The sequence below is a fragment of the Lampris incognitus genome, chromosome 3 (assembly GCF_029633865.1).
Source record: "Lampris incognitus isolate fLamInc1 chromosome 3, fLamInc1.hap2, whole genome shotgun sequence".
Lineage (NCBI taxonomy): Eukaryota > Metazoa > Chordata > Actinopteri > Lampriformes > Lampridae > Lampris > Lampris incognitus.
Genome location: NC_079213.1, coordinates 95,547,496 through 95,563,162, shown reverse-complemented (window position 1 = coordinate 95,563,162; position 15,667 = coordinate 95,547,496). Strand labels below are relative to the sequence as shown.

Sequence of the window (15,667 nt, the reverse complement as noted above, 5' to 3'; positions counted from 1 at the left end):
CTGTAGTTGACTATCAAACCTGCTGTTAGCTGATCCGGCTCTGGCTCCATTTTGACGGGTTACATTTGGTCCATATAGAACCGTTGTTTTTTTTTTTAAGAAGAGAGGGATGAAATAATTGGAGTTGAAGGGGAACTGTGAGGGAACAGCTGGGAGCACAAGGAGATGCCGGGGCAGAACCTGCGGTTGATGGAAAAGGGATTGATGGTAGAGAGACAGAAGAATGCGGAGATGGGATGCTGAGATGCTGGGAATGACTTTATAAGTCAGTCATGTATCTCATTTCTATTGTGTCCGCACAAGTAAGCTGTTTGTGTTTTCTAACACTCAGAACTTATAAAATGGTGGTGGATGGATTTCCCCCTCTTTTTTTTTTTAACCCACATCCGGCTTCCCACCTGCAGACATGGCCAATTGTGTCTGTAGGGACGCCCGACCAAGCCGGAGGTAACACGGGGATTCAAACTACCGATCCCCGTGTTGGTAGGCAACGGAATAGACCGCTGCACTACCCAGATGCCCAATAAAGTGACTTTCTGGCTTTCTTTCTAGACCTGGACTTGGGACTTATAAGTTAAACTAAATCCAGTGCCTCTCCGGATGAGCACAGAACACTTTTTTAAGTTGTCAATCAAGAGATGTGACATCATTGGATATGGCCTTCAGGGAGAGGGTGAAGACTGCTCGATGTTCCCAAGCAAAAAGTTCACCAGATATAGGTGGCATAAAAACAGTTACAGTTACCTAATATTTAGGTAATATTTAGGTTTTGTTTTTTTTTCTTCTACATACAGATTCATGTGAGTATTGTAGGGTCACCATGATGCCCGTTTAGGTGCAAAATAAGTGCCATATCTAAATTTTGTTTTTTTCCCGTTAAGATAACCAGCTGGCCTGCAGCATTGCCTCAAGGCTTGACCCTTTGGGTTGAAGTGATCTGAGCTTGTCAGTGCAGGGTCAAGAAGAACAGGAACCAAACTGGCTGTGTGGTAATCACCGCATGGCACGCTGACTGACCCTGTTCTCAATTTCAGTGCAATTGCAAGTTTGTGGGAAACGGCTCATTTAACTATCAGAACTGCAACCACCAAACAAATTCCATTTGAAAGGAGGAGGAGCGAAAGAATTTATTAATTCTTTATAGCTTGAAAAGTCAAGGGGTTTGAAGGGGGAGCCCGTCAAGTTCAGAGAGTCCTCTTATCCGTGGGAAAGAAGCACATTGTGTTCCCTTTTATTGGTTTATTTTCATACACTTGTTTTTGAGCGGGGCTTGTGTGTATGTGTGTGTGTGTGGGGGGGGGGTGTACCAAAGTAGCTCATGTACTAAATTTGGTCTTCAGCATTAAGAAAGCACAATTTGTCATATCACAGGTGGGTCACATCAATCTGTATTGAATTTAGAGTGATGGTAATTTTCCACGAGCACGGATTCCTCCCAGCTGCCAAATCACGTAAAGCATGCACTTAAGCGTGCAGAACAACCAGGAAAAAGTTTTTGGAGAGTTTTTTGATGCACAGCTGCAGTCCAATGGCTGTCACTCAAACAAAATAAGAAGTTTTTAGAGATTTAATGCTCAAAAAAAAAAGAAAAAAAAAGAAAAAAAACACCTTTGTATCACTACCAAAAACAACAGAGAGGCAATCTTTGGAAACAAACTGATGAACTGTAAACTGCCAGGATTGAGGAATGGTATTTGGAGAGAGAGAGAGAGAGAGAGAGAGAGAGAGAGAGAGAGAGAGAGAGAGAGAGAGAGAGAGAGAGAGAGAGTTTTTTTGCCGGATGGCAGGAGTGAAAGGAAAAGATTATGTTCTGTAATCTCACACTGCAGACACTGATGATGGTAACTCCTTGCCAGGATGATGGAAGGCCATTGTGATCTGCCCTGCGATCCTGCAGGTGGTCAGACCTGAGATATATATCTGCGGCGGAGGAGCTCAAGTCAACAGCTCCCCTGCAGCGCAACAGCGGCGGGGCCCTCATATCCAGCTGGTGTCTGCGGTGGGGCCCGTCAGAGCTCGGTATCCTTTCATTCCCTCTTCTGCTAGTTTCCACGATTATTCAGCTCGTCCCAGGATCATCAATGACTGGTTTGCTCCCCCAGTCGTGAGATTATTTACTTGCCGATAAATCCTTACCCTTGATCTGTAGCGCCATGTAGCCACTGTGTAAAGATCAAATCTGGATACAACCAGATGAACTGATTCAACCTTCTTTGATCTTCTCACCTGGATTATTGAGCATGCATCGAGACACTTGGTAAAGACTTTGAACCAGTTTTATTGGAACACATGGCAGTCGGGAATTAGGTAAACGACCCCCGAATCGTGCTTCACAATGCCCGCTGGAAGAGGCCATCTTTGATACTTTCTTTTGCCCTCTATCTATGTGAAAATGTTAACTTGGGTTTCTTTACTCCTTGTGTCTGTATCCACCTGATGAATACAGACCATGAAAGTGTTAAAGGGGTCTCTAAAAAGAGGTTATATACACATCTGAGGTGCAGTGCTTCCCGATTAAATCAATCAAGATAAGAATTTCCCTTTAGCCTCATCTCCGGTTGCTTGACTGCCTGAAAAGAACGCACGGTTATCACTAAGAGACATGGATGAAACTCCATATTGTCCCCATTCGTGAAAGTCGTTTCAATATTTTGCTCATTTGTTCTTCTTTTCCATCCCTCCACAATGCACCCCCCCCAAACACACACACACACACACACACACACACACACTCTCTCTCTCTCTCTCTCTCTCTCTCTCTCTCTCTCTCTCTCTCTCTCTCTCTCTCTCTCTCTCTCTCTCTCTCTCTCTCTCTCTCTCTCTCTCTCTCTCTCTCTCTCTCTCTCTCTCTCTCTCTCTCTCTCTCAAGAAGTCGATGGAGGAAGAAACAAAGCAATAGGCCATATTTAACTGCCAGCACAGCTGCAACAATTATCTATGGTCCAGTCCAAGCCTTGAACAACAAAAAAAGATGAATAGCTAAGTTCATAAAATTTGAGTTGTCCCTGGTCTGGACCTGCATGTTTCCTTTTTTTCTTTTCTGTAAGGTATGCAGAACAGAAATAGTCAAGCCATATTGTTAACCGCTATCTACGCCTGAGATGTGAACAGCAAAAATGCTTTGCCTCGGTCGTCTCTCTGTCCACGATGGATCATTTTCAATTCGATGATATCTGCTCAGGTGCTCAGCACACCTCCAAAAAGGGGACTGAATTATAGAATCTTATTCCCTGCAGCTTCCTATGGAAGTATGGATTTGGGCCCTGACTGGTCTCTGGACTCTGCAGGTCTGAGAATGGAAAGACACTCAGCACCTCATTAAGTGATCCGCTGTGACTGTGCTGCTCCCAGCTGTCTCGATATAAAGTCAGGTAGAAAATTCCCTGGCGGACCATGCAGATAATTCTGCACAGTTGGCTCCTGCACCGGCCTAGTGCCTATTTCAGCAAGTGCAACTTGCTATAGTGGACGAATCTGAAGTGATATGTCTGTGCATATGTAGTAAGGGTGCCATTGAGATTGATAGGTTGGTGGGCAATATTTGCATGCAAGGTCAAGGGCCGAGGTTGTGAAATATCATCTGGATGCATGCTCGATAATCCCATAAATTTGAATCAGTTCATCTGGACACACACACACACATACACACACAGACACACACACAGACACACCCTATCATTGGCTTCACGATAAGACTGTGGGTTTACCATTTCAATAACCCTAAAAGTATTTTATTGACATGGGGGGTAAAGTATCTACACGTAAATAGAAAAATAACTAACTTCTTTTGCTTTAGGCTCTTTGGATGGAATAATGATGTATGATTTGTGTCATGAGTGTTTTAATTAGCCAAGCCGTGCTCTCTGTGAGAAGGTGGGACTCCCAGGGAACTTGTGTGTGAACTGCTTAGAGTATTGCACACGGCTATTTTGCAACCACTTCCTTATCTCACCAGGATGTGGCCAATTTATAGATTAACAAACTGAAAATTACTGGATATGCAGAAAGTTCTGCCTGAAAATTAGGACACAAAGTTCATGACATGCACATGAAGACATGCATGTAAAAAAAACAAAAGGTTGCAATACCTGAACTGTTACTGGTACAGCCAGTGATGAAGAAACAACATAGTGCAACACAGAACAAGGCCAAAAGATCACAAGAGGTGGTTTGTGTTTCAGCGGGTTGATGTTGAGATAAATAATTGCCTGTTTTTAACACTCTGCAGAAGAAGAAGGAGAAGAAGGAGGAGGAGGAGGTACACAGGCTCTGAAGAAGGTACACAGACAGATGACATGCTGTGTTTCTCTCCGTGAGACCTTTGATTCTGAATGCTCACTTTCCCAGATGGAGGGGGGTCCCCCTAAAACCGACGACTGCCCTTACCTCTGACATGCTCTCCTCTCCATCAGAAGAGATGAGCTTGTTGGGCCGGCGCTTTGATGTGGTTAAACTCTGGGCCGGTGCAGATTTAATCCTCCCCTGCATGGTCATTCAAGCAGCCCATGGCAAAGCCCGGCTCGCTTACCCTGAATCCTGACTTTCAGAGTCACATGCCAAAGACAAAACTGATGTGACATCTCCGGGTTGGAGTCATTTCACCAATTATTCATTTCTCATGGCTGCATATTAATGGAGCTCTGCTTAAATCCTTTACTTGATACTCCGGTGCTCCACGTGTGACTTCTGTTGATGCCGTAATGTATTCAGACCAAATATGGGGATTTTTTTTTTTCGGCCGTTGGTCTCTTGAGCAAAATAACCGTGGTGTGGTATAACAGATGGCTAACAACCTTAAAATTGGCAGCATTTGGGATCTCCTCCTGTCAGCTTCCCTCACAAAATGTGTGTAATCTTTTAGCGCGTCTTGAGAATGAATTTGTTTTGTACCCTGTCTCAAACTAGATGAAAGACAGAAATGCGCGCGCACACACACACACACACACACACACACACACACACACACACGGACACATGCACACATGCAGCCCACTGTTAATTTTTGTTTAGTTTGTGCAAAAGCCATGGGCCTCCAGCGATCCAGACTCTGATTTGTTGAACTCCAGACTGTAATAGTCCTCAGTCTGCCTCAATGCACGGGAGCCAAGAGGCATTAATGTTTCCTGAACAGTGGTGATGTTGGACATGTGCAGGTCCTTAAGGCCTCGAGGGCCGTGGAGCTCTTAATGTAGTTCAGCAAGCTAGAGAAGGCTAGGAACTGGGAGCTGGGGGAGGAATCTGCAGCAGCACTCAGCTAATCCTTGGTAGCAGCAGACTGGAACAGGCTTAACACCCCCCCTCCATGGACCACTTAGCAGTCCAGAGTTCTGCTGGGTTTTTTTTCCTTTCTTTTTTTTTCTTTTTTTTTTTTTGTCCTTGATGGCAGGCACCTTACTGCCAAGGGACAATCTCTTATGCCTGCTCCTTTACTTTAGTAACCCCCTCCCCTTTCCTCTCGTTCTCCCTTCTCTCTCTAGCATTCTCTCGCTCTCTTTTCCCCCCTCTCTTTCAGCTAACGCACTTTGCAGAAATCCACAGCTCCTCGAGGAAAACTGACATTAAGCATGAGAAAGTGACATGTTTCATGTTCTTGTGAATTAAGGAGTGGCGGAGAGAGAAATCTCTTACACATGCCTGCCAAATGTTGATGAGAGCGTCCATTTTCCCCGAGCAGTGTGTGTCTGGAGCAGCTGACAGAATGGATCTTATGAAATATCATATGGTGGTGCCGCATTTATTTCACCTCTATACATTTTCCTCCTCATACTTTTTACATTATGCCTACATAACCCGCTAACAATCATGAATTAGCACTTGTATACAATGCCCGTCTCGCCCGGGGCTGACAGAGTGCTAGTAAATCGCAGCTGTCCGTTTACCAGCTCATCGCATTATGTGAACGACGCTTTGCTTTACAGCACATGCCAGATAATTTTTCTTCCAATCAACACAATATATAAACAGCACCCAACGAAAACCATCTGGCGCACAATAAAACCATCACCGTAGTCAACGCAGGCCCTGCCCCTCCTCCGCCGGTCTTGGTCTGCATTTCCAAAAACGCTGAATTTCTGCCCTCTCTCTTCTAAGCCCTCCCCTACCCCCCATTCCCTGACCGCCTGTCTGCTCGGGTGAGAACAGCAGACCTAACCTTGGAAAACAAGGCCTATTGTGTCTGGATATAATCAGTAGTGAGGAGATGAAGGGAGGAATGCAGCGTAGTCTGATCTCTCCTGCAGACCTGCACGAGGCGTGTAGGTGGACAAGGGGGGGTGGGGGTGGGGGGGGCAGATCATGGCAGGCTTTAAGGAAAGTGACTCACTTGTCTGATGTTATGCCTAAGCTGTCTCATAGGTGTAATTAAATAATATATTTTGCTTCTACAAAACGGTCAGACAAGACCATCACAAGGATTAGGATGCGACAGGCATGTAGGTCAGCTCAGATGCACCTTTTATTGTTTCGGTTTGAGAAATGTGTCTTGGATGCTGGCGCCGAATGTTGCTGTTTTTCTGTTGCGTACAATCCTCCATGTCTTAGCTGTGCACCTCTGGTAGTTGAGCTGTAAAACATCATTTCAGAGCTGAGTATTTCATCCTGTCAGTGCACGGGCTGGAGAATACGGCGTACTTTATATTCGCATTTCAACACGAACATTTCCGCATGAGAAGTAACTCTGTTAAGATCAAGAATGCCAGTGTGATTTTGCCGTGAGAGGTACGTCGACGGGGCTGTGTGGTTGCATAGAGAGGGTGTAGATAGATAGGAGAAACAGAGGGTGTACAAGCTCACTTGAGTTTCAACACCCTTGTTGCAATTGTTATGACTGAACTTGGGAAAAACTCCATTCTCGAGCATAACTGAGGAGAAAAGGCCAGCATTAGGTCAGCTGTCAACATTCAGTTTTTCATCAGTGACACACACACACACACACACACACACACACACACACACACACACACACACACACACACACACACACACACACACACAATTCATTTCTTTTTGAAAATGGGTTGTCTCCTATTCACCTGAGATGTGGATAAAGAAAACAAAGGCCGGTTGACACCAAGTACAAAAGCTGTGGTTGCTGTTATGTGACTCACTGATGTAAGCCCACACAACTGTGGTATGCACTGCCGTTGAACTCTGATCTTTTCTCTGAGGACATGCTGTCATTTCCAGAGGACCAGGGGATTCACTACGGACTAAGTTCAGTGCAGGGTTTGGTTTCCTGCTCAAGCCTCCAAACAAGCGTTAACTGTGGCCTAGCAGGAGCAATGACATAACATAAGGATAGATACCTTTCCTTCCGGCAGTCATAGAGAATAATGTTATCATACAGATGCCATCGGTTGCTTTACATCATGCCATTCTCACATTACCACCTGGGTGACGAGAGACACAGTGGGACTTGCGGATGGAGCAGGTAGTGGCATTCTCGGCTTGGCAGATGCATTTGTATGAGCTAATGAAAACCATACAGGCCGGGGAGCTGGTCTCCCATCCAGCCTTGGAACGATGAATTAGTAGACTTTTGAGGGTGGTAGCTGGGTTGAGGACAATGTTTTGGGGGATAAGACGAGGCTGATGATGGATGAGTTGGACTTCGCTTGCAGCAAAAATATCTCATCATAGCCAGGCTTACTCCTCGCCAAATTTTACCCTGCACAAGCAGTTCCACGCTCCAGCGGTAGGAGCATTGCATCAAAACACTAAAGGGAGTTTTGGACCACGCTACACTCCTGTGGCTAGCTTGAACTTTTTACTTATTCTCTGCAACTTTATTTGTTTTTTATTGTTCCCATCCAGCCTGCTGATTCAAAATTTCCACAATGCATCTATTTCAACTGTCTTTTTTTTTTGCTTCCTCCAGATACTTGAATCCTTTCGAGTATGGTTAACAGTTAAGTCAGGCACAATCCGTGCCTTTAAATTTTCTTGCTTTTCAGATTCAGTGGACGCCTTGCCAAAACAGAGCTTTGGCCTGCTGCCTGTCAGGGTGTCAGTGCCACCTCACGCCTGCAGTCTGCCCTCTCCACTCGACAGCTTAATTGCTCAAGCATGGAAAGCAAGCACGTTTTTTTTGAGAATCTTCTCAAACACATTTCTGAACCTCACCTTCTTATAAGTACAGAAATAGAAAGGTGGACAGCACCGAGGGACTAGGTCTGAACACCTAAAGTGAGAAGCTGTGAAATTCCAACCTGGGCTGAAGCGAGGAGGCTCTGTGCTTTATTGTATAACGGTTTACATAAGCCTGAACAGGACAAAGTTAGATCACTCAATCCTGCTAATCAGTTGCAGATTCTTGATGGCCCTGATTCATTTGAATGCTTATTCATCTGGAAATGCTATGGTAAAGTGTATTATAAATAATTGATGACATTAACCTCCAAGCAGCCATGCATTAATTTTTATTCATTTATTTATGTCTGTTTATTTGTTTGTCTGTGTCTCCATATAAGAATAGTCCTATATGAATATTTTCCACTGCTCCAGAGCCACATAGTGATAAATCAGCATCAAACAGCTATAAAATGTTTAAAACAGACAAAAACGATCGCCAAAAAGTAAGCATTAACCTCTGTGAAAACACGATCTTCTTCTTCTTTCGGCTTGTCCCCTGTTTTTCAGGGGTCGCCACAGCGGATTTTATTATTTCCATCAATACCATGTGGTGAGAGCACAGCACCAACGGCGGCTGTTGTTAACCTGGGCCTCGACCGATCCAGTATGGTCTTGTCAATCCACATGCTGATTTGGCAAAATGTTACATCAGATACCCTTCCTGACACAACCACTAACCCTACGGACAGGGGTACAGATAAAGCGCTGGATGCCATCCCAGTATTCATGGACTTGTGCCCATGCCTGTTACCTGTGAAAACATGACACAAGGGGCATCCAGGTGGCTTGGCGGTCTATTCCGTTGCCTACCAACACGAGGATCTCCGGTTCGAATCCCCGTGTTACCTCCGGCTTGGTCAAGTGTCCCTTCAGACACAGTTGGCCGTATCTGCGGGTGGGGAGCCGGATGTGGGTATGTGTTCTGGTCGCTGAACTAGCGCCTCCTCTGGTTGATTGGGGTGCCTGTGCGGAGGGGGAGGGGGAATAGCGTGATTCCCCCATGCGCTACGTCCCCCTGGCGAAACTCCTCACTTTCAGGTGAAAAGAAGCGGCTGGCGACTCCACATGTATCGGAGGAGGCATGTGGTAGTCTTCAGCCTTCCCCGGGTTGACAGAGGGGGTAACGCAGTGACGGGGATGGCTCGGGAAGAGTGGGGTAATTGGCCAAGTACAATTCAGAGAAAAAAAGGGGGGGGACACATGTCAAAATGGTAATAATGAATTTTCCCAAAGGCCAGTCACTGGGGAGAAGACAATAAAATAAAATAAAATAAAAAAACAACCAGAGTGCTATAGGGTATATATATGGTTAAAAGACTTGTCCTGAACTTTAGTATTCAAGGTTTGTCAGGCATGTAGAGGCCTGCTATTGACATACCCCTTTAAATTTCCATCAGATCGCATATATTTACTTAAGTCCTCCTTCACCAGTCATAGATATGGGAGCACATGTCAGTCATACAGATGGACGCTGTGTCAGTCTGCTTAGCCGATTAGCACAGAGCCTGATCATGGACACTGTCTCATGTTTCCCAAATCTCCACTTTCCCTTTTCCTTAATGGATTGCCAGGGTCTAGTGAAACAAAATATTGACAGGTGATCTAGCATTCTCTCCCCTTGGTCACAGCATGTATTCACAGCAGTATGGCTTTCCTATGTGCTCATGCAGCAAACATACACATGAGTCAGTTTTTCAACGTTGGGATCTGAACAAGAGGCCTCTGTTATGCAGCGCTGCAGTCTAGACAGTAAGTCACGTAACTTATAGACTATACTGCCAGCACCATGAGGACTATTGGCATGATACTGAGATGGAGTCAACGTGAATAAAACGTGAAGGAACACAGTATTAAAAGAAACACGTTAATTTGGCAAGGTGGGCAAATTGTGGTTTGCATTTAAATACCCAGCCTCATTGCCGCTGGAGAAATCCACCTTGTGTATTGGTGATTAATAGACTTTGTTTACCTCTGTTCATTGTAGAGAGGTGGCTTACTTATCCACAGATACTCTACAAACGCTCCAAGCTGGATCTCTAATCTTCTGATGAGGTTCTGTCTTTTTGAAGATCCAATTACTGCATAGGTGCCATATTATTCCTTCAGGAAGGTTTGAAAAAGCTTAGCTCTCTGCAGATTTCCTCTTTGAGCTAGTTTTTTTTTTTTGCAGTGAGTTACAACGTTATACTGTGATTTACGACTGGAGTGACGGCTTAAATCTTGTTTCAGGTAATAAGAAACGCAGGGTCCACTGGTGATTAGTAATAATGTTAAGGAAGTAAATGTGGAAAATTCAACCTCAACACATCTCACTGCCAAAGGCCTGTGCAGACCAGACCGCATTTCATCATGTCTGCCATCTACGGACAATAATGGACTTCATAATTGATAAGTGAGAAATGGGTTTGAAATTTTTGCTCATTATATTAAAACAATGGTCCACATCGTAACCACACATCTGGCAACAAAAGAAAGAAAGAAAAAAAATCCAATCTTCTGTTTTCTATTTGCTGTTGTTGTTGTTTTAAAGAGCGGTACTTCACCGTTATAAATTGAGAGGGCCACCAAAAAAGAATATAAAATGTTAGGCAGCAGTAACTTGCATTGTCTGAAACCAGACCTATTTGATCTGTTCCTGCTCATAGGGCTGAATCAATGGGCCCCATGCAGTCATAATGATACGTTTGAATTTATGATGGGCTACATTTAACAGCCTGGGTTTATTTTGGCTTGTGGTTGAGTTTAATGTGGAAATTTAGATTTATAGGGAAATTATTTTTCGTTTGAATGCCAATCCCAAGAATAAAAAATACACCTTGAGTTCTGAGTAATGCTCGTGTATGATGTATCGTATCTCTTGAATGCATTCACTGTTTACAAAAAAACAAACTATGAACTCACAATAGCCCTTGTGGCGTTCATATCAACTTCCAATTCACAAAAAGTACGGTATAAAGCAGGAAAACCAAGGCTGGAGAGGAGGGAGCGACGAGGCTATGGTGCGTTCGGGGGCATGCAGGCTACAGCGCTCCTCCACGTAGGCTCCGTTCACACCAACGGGCTACGCGGTGAGACCGCCCGGGCGGCGCGGCTCGGAGGAGATATTCGTACCCAACAACAAATGGCCGGGTCCGTTCACCCTTGGCGAAAAAAGAGCCCCGCAATAAGCAGCGCCGACGGACACTCGATTTATTTCGATCCTTTTCATGGCTTCTGACTCCTGGAGCGAAGAGGGAAATCCGGGGAGCGAGTCGTGGAGACTCCTGGGCCCGGCCTCGGAGCTAGCCCAGCGGCCGTGCCGGCTGCTGTACTCCTCCCTCGGCCGCCGTGCGGACGTTTGCCTCTTCCACGTTAAAGGCGAATTCTTTGCGATGGACGCCCGTTGTTCTCACGCCGGTAAAGCCTGATCGCTGTATTCTCGCTTTGATTAACCCTTCAGCTGTCTATGGAGGAGGAATAAAGCACCTCACACTGATATGTACAAATACAAAACAACAACAAAAATGTTTGATATCGTGATATCGTGTTTTGGATCTGTGATGCTACTGTAGGTGACACATAAATACTAAAATATCATCTATTTGTTGGTCGTGGTTAAATAAATGCAGCGTTAAACGAAAAATAGAGCCGCTTTATGCCCCCTGCTGTCATATTGCTACGCCTCTATATCTGTTGAAAGTAACGCCGGTCACAGGCTACATCCCAAAACAAGACACCTTCCGTTTTAGCTCATCAGATATTTAAAATGTTATTGAATGTGTATTTATTGTGTGTGTGTGTGTGTGTGTGTGTGTGTGTGTGTGTGTGTGTGTTAGGTGGCCCTTTGTGTGATGGAGACATCGAGGAGGCTGACGGCGTCCTGCAGGTCTTCTGTCCCTGGCACGACTATGACTTTAATCTGAGAACAGGGCTGTCAGGAACCGGTCTTCAGGTCAGGCCAAGTTACCTGTCCTGCCAAATGTTGTATCCCCAAAAGAATATGTTTCCATATCGAGTATATCTGAAATGCTGCTTTGTTTATAAACCATGTTGATAATCCTAAATTAGTATATAAAATGATGAAAATAATCTACACAATAATAACCCTGGTGATGCCACGGATACATGGGATATATTTTCTTTTGGGGATACGAAATTTGACACTACAAAATAAACACCCAAATGACACTATATATCCCCCATAATGCAACTACGTCTATACATTATTGGTTTAAGAATTAGCTAGTCACGTGTTGTCTTTGACAGCATAATCCATGTGTGCGGTTAGTATTTCTTTCTCTTTGCAGATGAGAGGACAAGTTAAAACAAGCAAGCTAACATGAATTTGGCATTAGCATCACAGAGATGTTGAATCCCACCTTTGCCACCTGAAATTTGTTCATGCCCTGCTCTGTTAAAATGTTTGTGGTGATGATATAGTCACTTGGCTCATGTGTTATGTCCCTGCCTATATCATATTATGGCCTGCTGCAGTTACCTAATCACATTGTTTTAGGATACAGCAGTAAATTGCATAGGCTAGCCTCGCAAAGTGTAAAGTGACATGCGTAATGTTAAGCAAACAAAACATGCTCATTTTGAGCCTCTGTAACCATGTGCGTCTGGTGAAGATTTAGGCCCTCCTGTCATTGATGCATATGGGAGCTGACCTGTATACATTATGAGTTGTGCACACAAATCCTTTTCCGTTTGACACAGGTCCAGTTTCAGCTGTTTGGCAAGGCATGAGAATTAAAATCTCATCAATCACTGTTCCTCTATAATCTTCGTCCTGTCTCTGTAATATCTATCTAGTATGATCAAGAGTGAAGAATCAGCTTCTTAACCTGTTCAGTTAAACTTATCAATGAACATACATGGTTCAACGTTTCATGTTGTAAACTTTGAAAGCAATCCAAACTGGAGATTCCCCAGGAGTTTCCCATAAACTTTCACATAAACATATTTTCCCTGCTTTGATTACTCAGTTTTATATAACATTTGCGCTCAAAAAAAGGTATAAGAGACTGAAATCAGAGATGCTTAAAATGTTTCCGTGCAGTGCTCAACATGGTTGTCATCACAGTTTAATATGAAAGTAATACTGTAATCATATCTTTACAGTAAAAAGCCGTGCCCTCAGAAAAGAGGGCTTTGACACCTTAATGTGCTGCATACATGCTAAGGTCTTCCTGATTACAGCTGGAATCAGGTGTTGTGTTTCTCTACTGTTGCCCCATGTGTCTCATGTCTTTTGTTTTATGTGTTTGTCTGTTTTAGCAACAAATCTATGAAGTCAAGCTGGAGGACGGTAGTGTGTATGTGAAGCACGCAGGTCCTCTCTCCTTACAGCCTTTTCCTGCAGACCAGAAGAGGTGAACATCTTGAATGGTTGTTTTGTCCTTTGACTTTCTCCCCCTCGTTGGGACCACTGACTCCCTGATTGTGGAGCCTCCTGCATATAGCAAACCTGTTATGGCCATTGTTAAGATTTATTTCACAAACCAAAGCCGTCCGAGACATTCCTAAGCTTTATCTATAGTTTTTCAGGAACTTTTCCACTTGGATCATCTGGAGCTGCTGTGTAATCTGTTCAATATCGAGGAGGATTGTCTGAAGGGGACATGACATCATTGAATTTTATTTGAGCTTTTTTTTTTTTCTGCCAAGAGACTGGGTTGCAAACCACGTCTGATGCTAAAACAAGAGTCTGGAGCTGTTTATAGCACATCAGCGAGTAGTAATGTCTCTGATTCAGTCCAGCATTAAGTATAATTTTTACTTCCACATCCATATTGCACAACCAGCTAGCATTATTGACTATTTGGTATTCTCTGGAGATTTGCGTATTGGATTTCTAAATACTAGTCCATAATTTGACGTTTTAATATCTTCTCTGAGAATGACAGCAGCCATGGTAAAGCTTCATTTTTGATGGTATCATGTTGACATTGAGGTATCCTCTACTGCACAGCGCTGCCCTCATGCAGGTGGTAATTTTTGACCATTTTGGATTTTCAAAGTTTAATAACTTTGTGGAAAAAAAAAGATAGACATGCCGCTCCCTGAATGCTCCTAAAATTGCATATATTTTGCATTAAAATTAGTTTTAGATCAATTGCACACAAAAATGTTACGATAAGATCGACCTAAAACGACTGAGCAGTCAAAATGACCGCGCGTAATTTGCACATCATGTCATTATTTATGACGTGGGTCATTTCCTTCATGAAGTTCATTGCTCTGTCCTAGAAACACACTAGCATTCTCCAGTGCAGAGTAATAGTCTAAACTTGATTTTTGATTATTGCCAACATGTCTGGGTACATCTGCTCGTTTTCCGTAAATTTTCCAATGTCCCATGCTAATCCTCACAATGTGGACTACTTAACCAACTATGCCTCTTCTTTGTCTGTATTTTCTCCTTCTTCATGACTTTTTTTTTACCATTGCTTCCCAAATTAGTGTAAATTCAACCCTTATTCTTGTGACTGAAATAACTCCTATCCCAAAATCTTCTCTCTACTATTTTGGTGTTATTATGGTGTCCCCTCAGATTCTAATAGAGAGTATGAGTCGTTGTCTGCAAAGAACAAGTTTCACAAGCTAGACTTTGACACTTTACTGAAGGAGGCCCAGAAAACTCTGAAGAGGTAACAAGAGGCCTGCCACTGGAGGTAACAAACACTTACCTCAGAGCTGTTGGGTGGCGCCACACCTCCAACGCTGCCTTTCATAGACACATATACATACAGGGCCCTGTGATGGACTGGCGGCCTGTCCAGGGTGTCTCCCCGCCTGCCGCCCAGTGACTGCTGGGATAGGCTCCAGCACCCCGCGACCCCAATTGGGATAAGCAGCTTGGATAATGGAGTGTCTGGGTACAGCCGCCGTTTCAGACGCGCCATGACTACCACCGAGGCATTGCAGTATTTACAGGCGTTGGACAGCAGCCATTTTAAATTGTTTGAAAAATAGTATTAAAGTTAAAATGTTAATTTTGGTGTCAGTCATTTCTTAACAGTCATACTAACATACACTACCGTTCAAAAGTTTGGGATCACCCAAACAATTTTGTGTTTTCCATGAAAAGTCACACTTATTCACCACCATATGTTGTGAAATGAATAGAAAATAGAGTCAAGACATTGACAAGGTTAGAAATAATGATTTTTATTTGAAATAAGATTTTTTTTACATCAAACTTTGCTTTCGTCAAAGAATCCTCCATTTGCAGCAATTACAGCATTGCAGACCTTTGGCATTCTAGCTGTTAATTTGTTGAGGTAATCTGGAGAAATTGCACCCCACGCTTCCAGAAGCAGCTCCCACAAGTTGGATTGGTTGGATGGGCACTTCTTTGAGCAGATTGAGTTTCTGGAGCATCACATTTGTGGGGTCAATTAAACGCTCAAAATGGCCAGAAAAAGAGAACTTTCATCTGAAACTCGACAGTCTATTCTTGTTCTTAGAAATGAAGGCTATTCCATGCAAGAAATTGCTAAGAAATTGAAGATTTCCTACACCGGTGTGTACTACTCCCTTCAGAGGACAGCAC

At 43.7% G+C, this 15,667-nt stretch overlaps 1 protein-coding gene across 1 annotated transcript; it reads left to right on the top strand.

The window, feature by feature from the left end:
- The first annotated feature begins 11,151 nt into the window (after positions 1 to 11,151).
- si:ch211-212d10.2 (uncharacterized protein LOC557710 homolog) lies at positions 11,152 to 15,077 on the top strand. The gene is made up of 3 exons (XM_056277590.1): positions 11,152 to 11,526; positions 11,946 to 12,061; positions 13,390 to 15,077. Exons 1-3 carry the CDS (start codon positions 11,337 to 11,339, stop codon positions 13,486 to 13,488), a joined length of 405 nt encoding a protein of 134 aa, XP_056133565.1. The 5' UTR covers positions 11,152 to 11,336; the 3' UTR covers positions 13,489 to 15,077.
- The last annotated feature ends 590 nt before the right edge of the window (positions 15,078 to 15,667 follow it).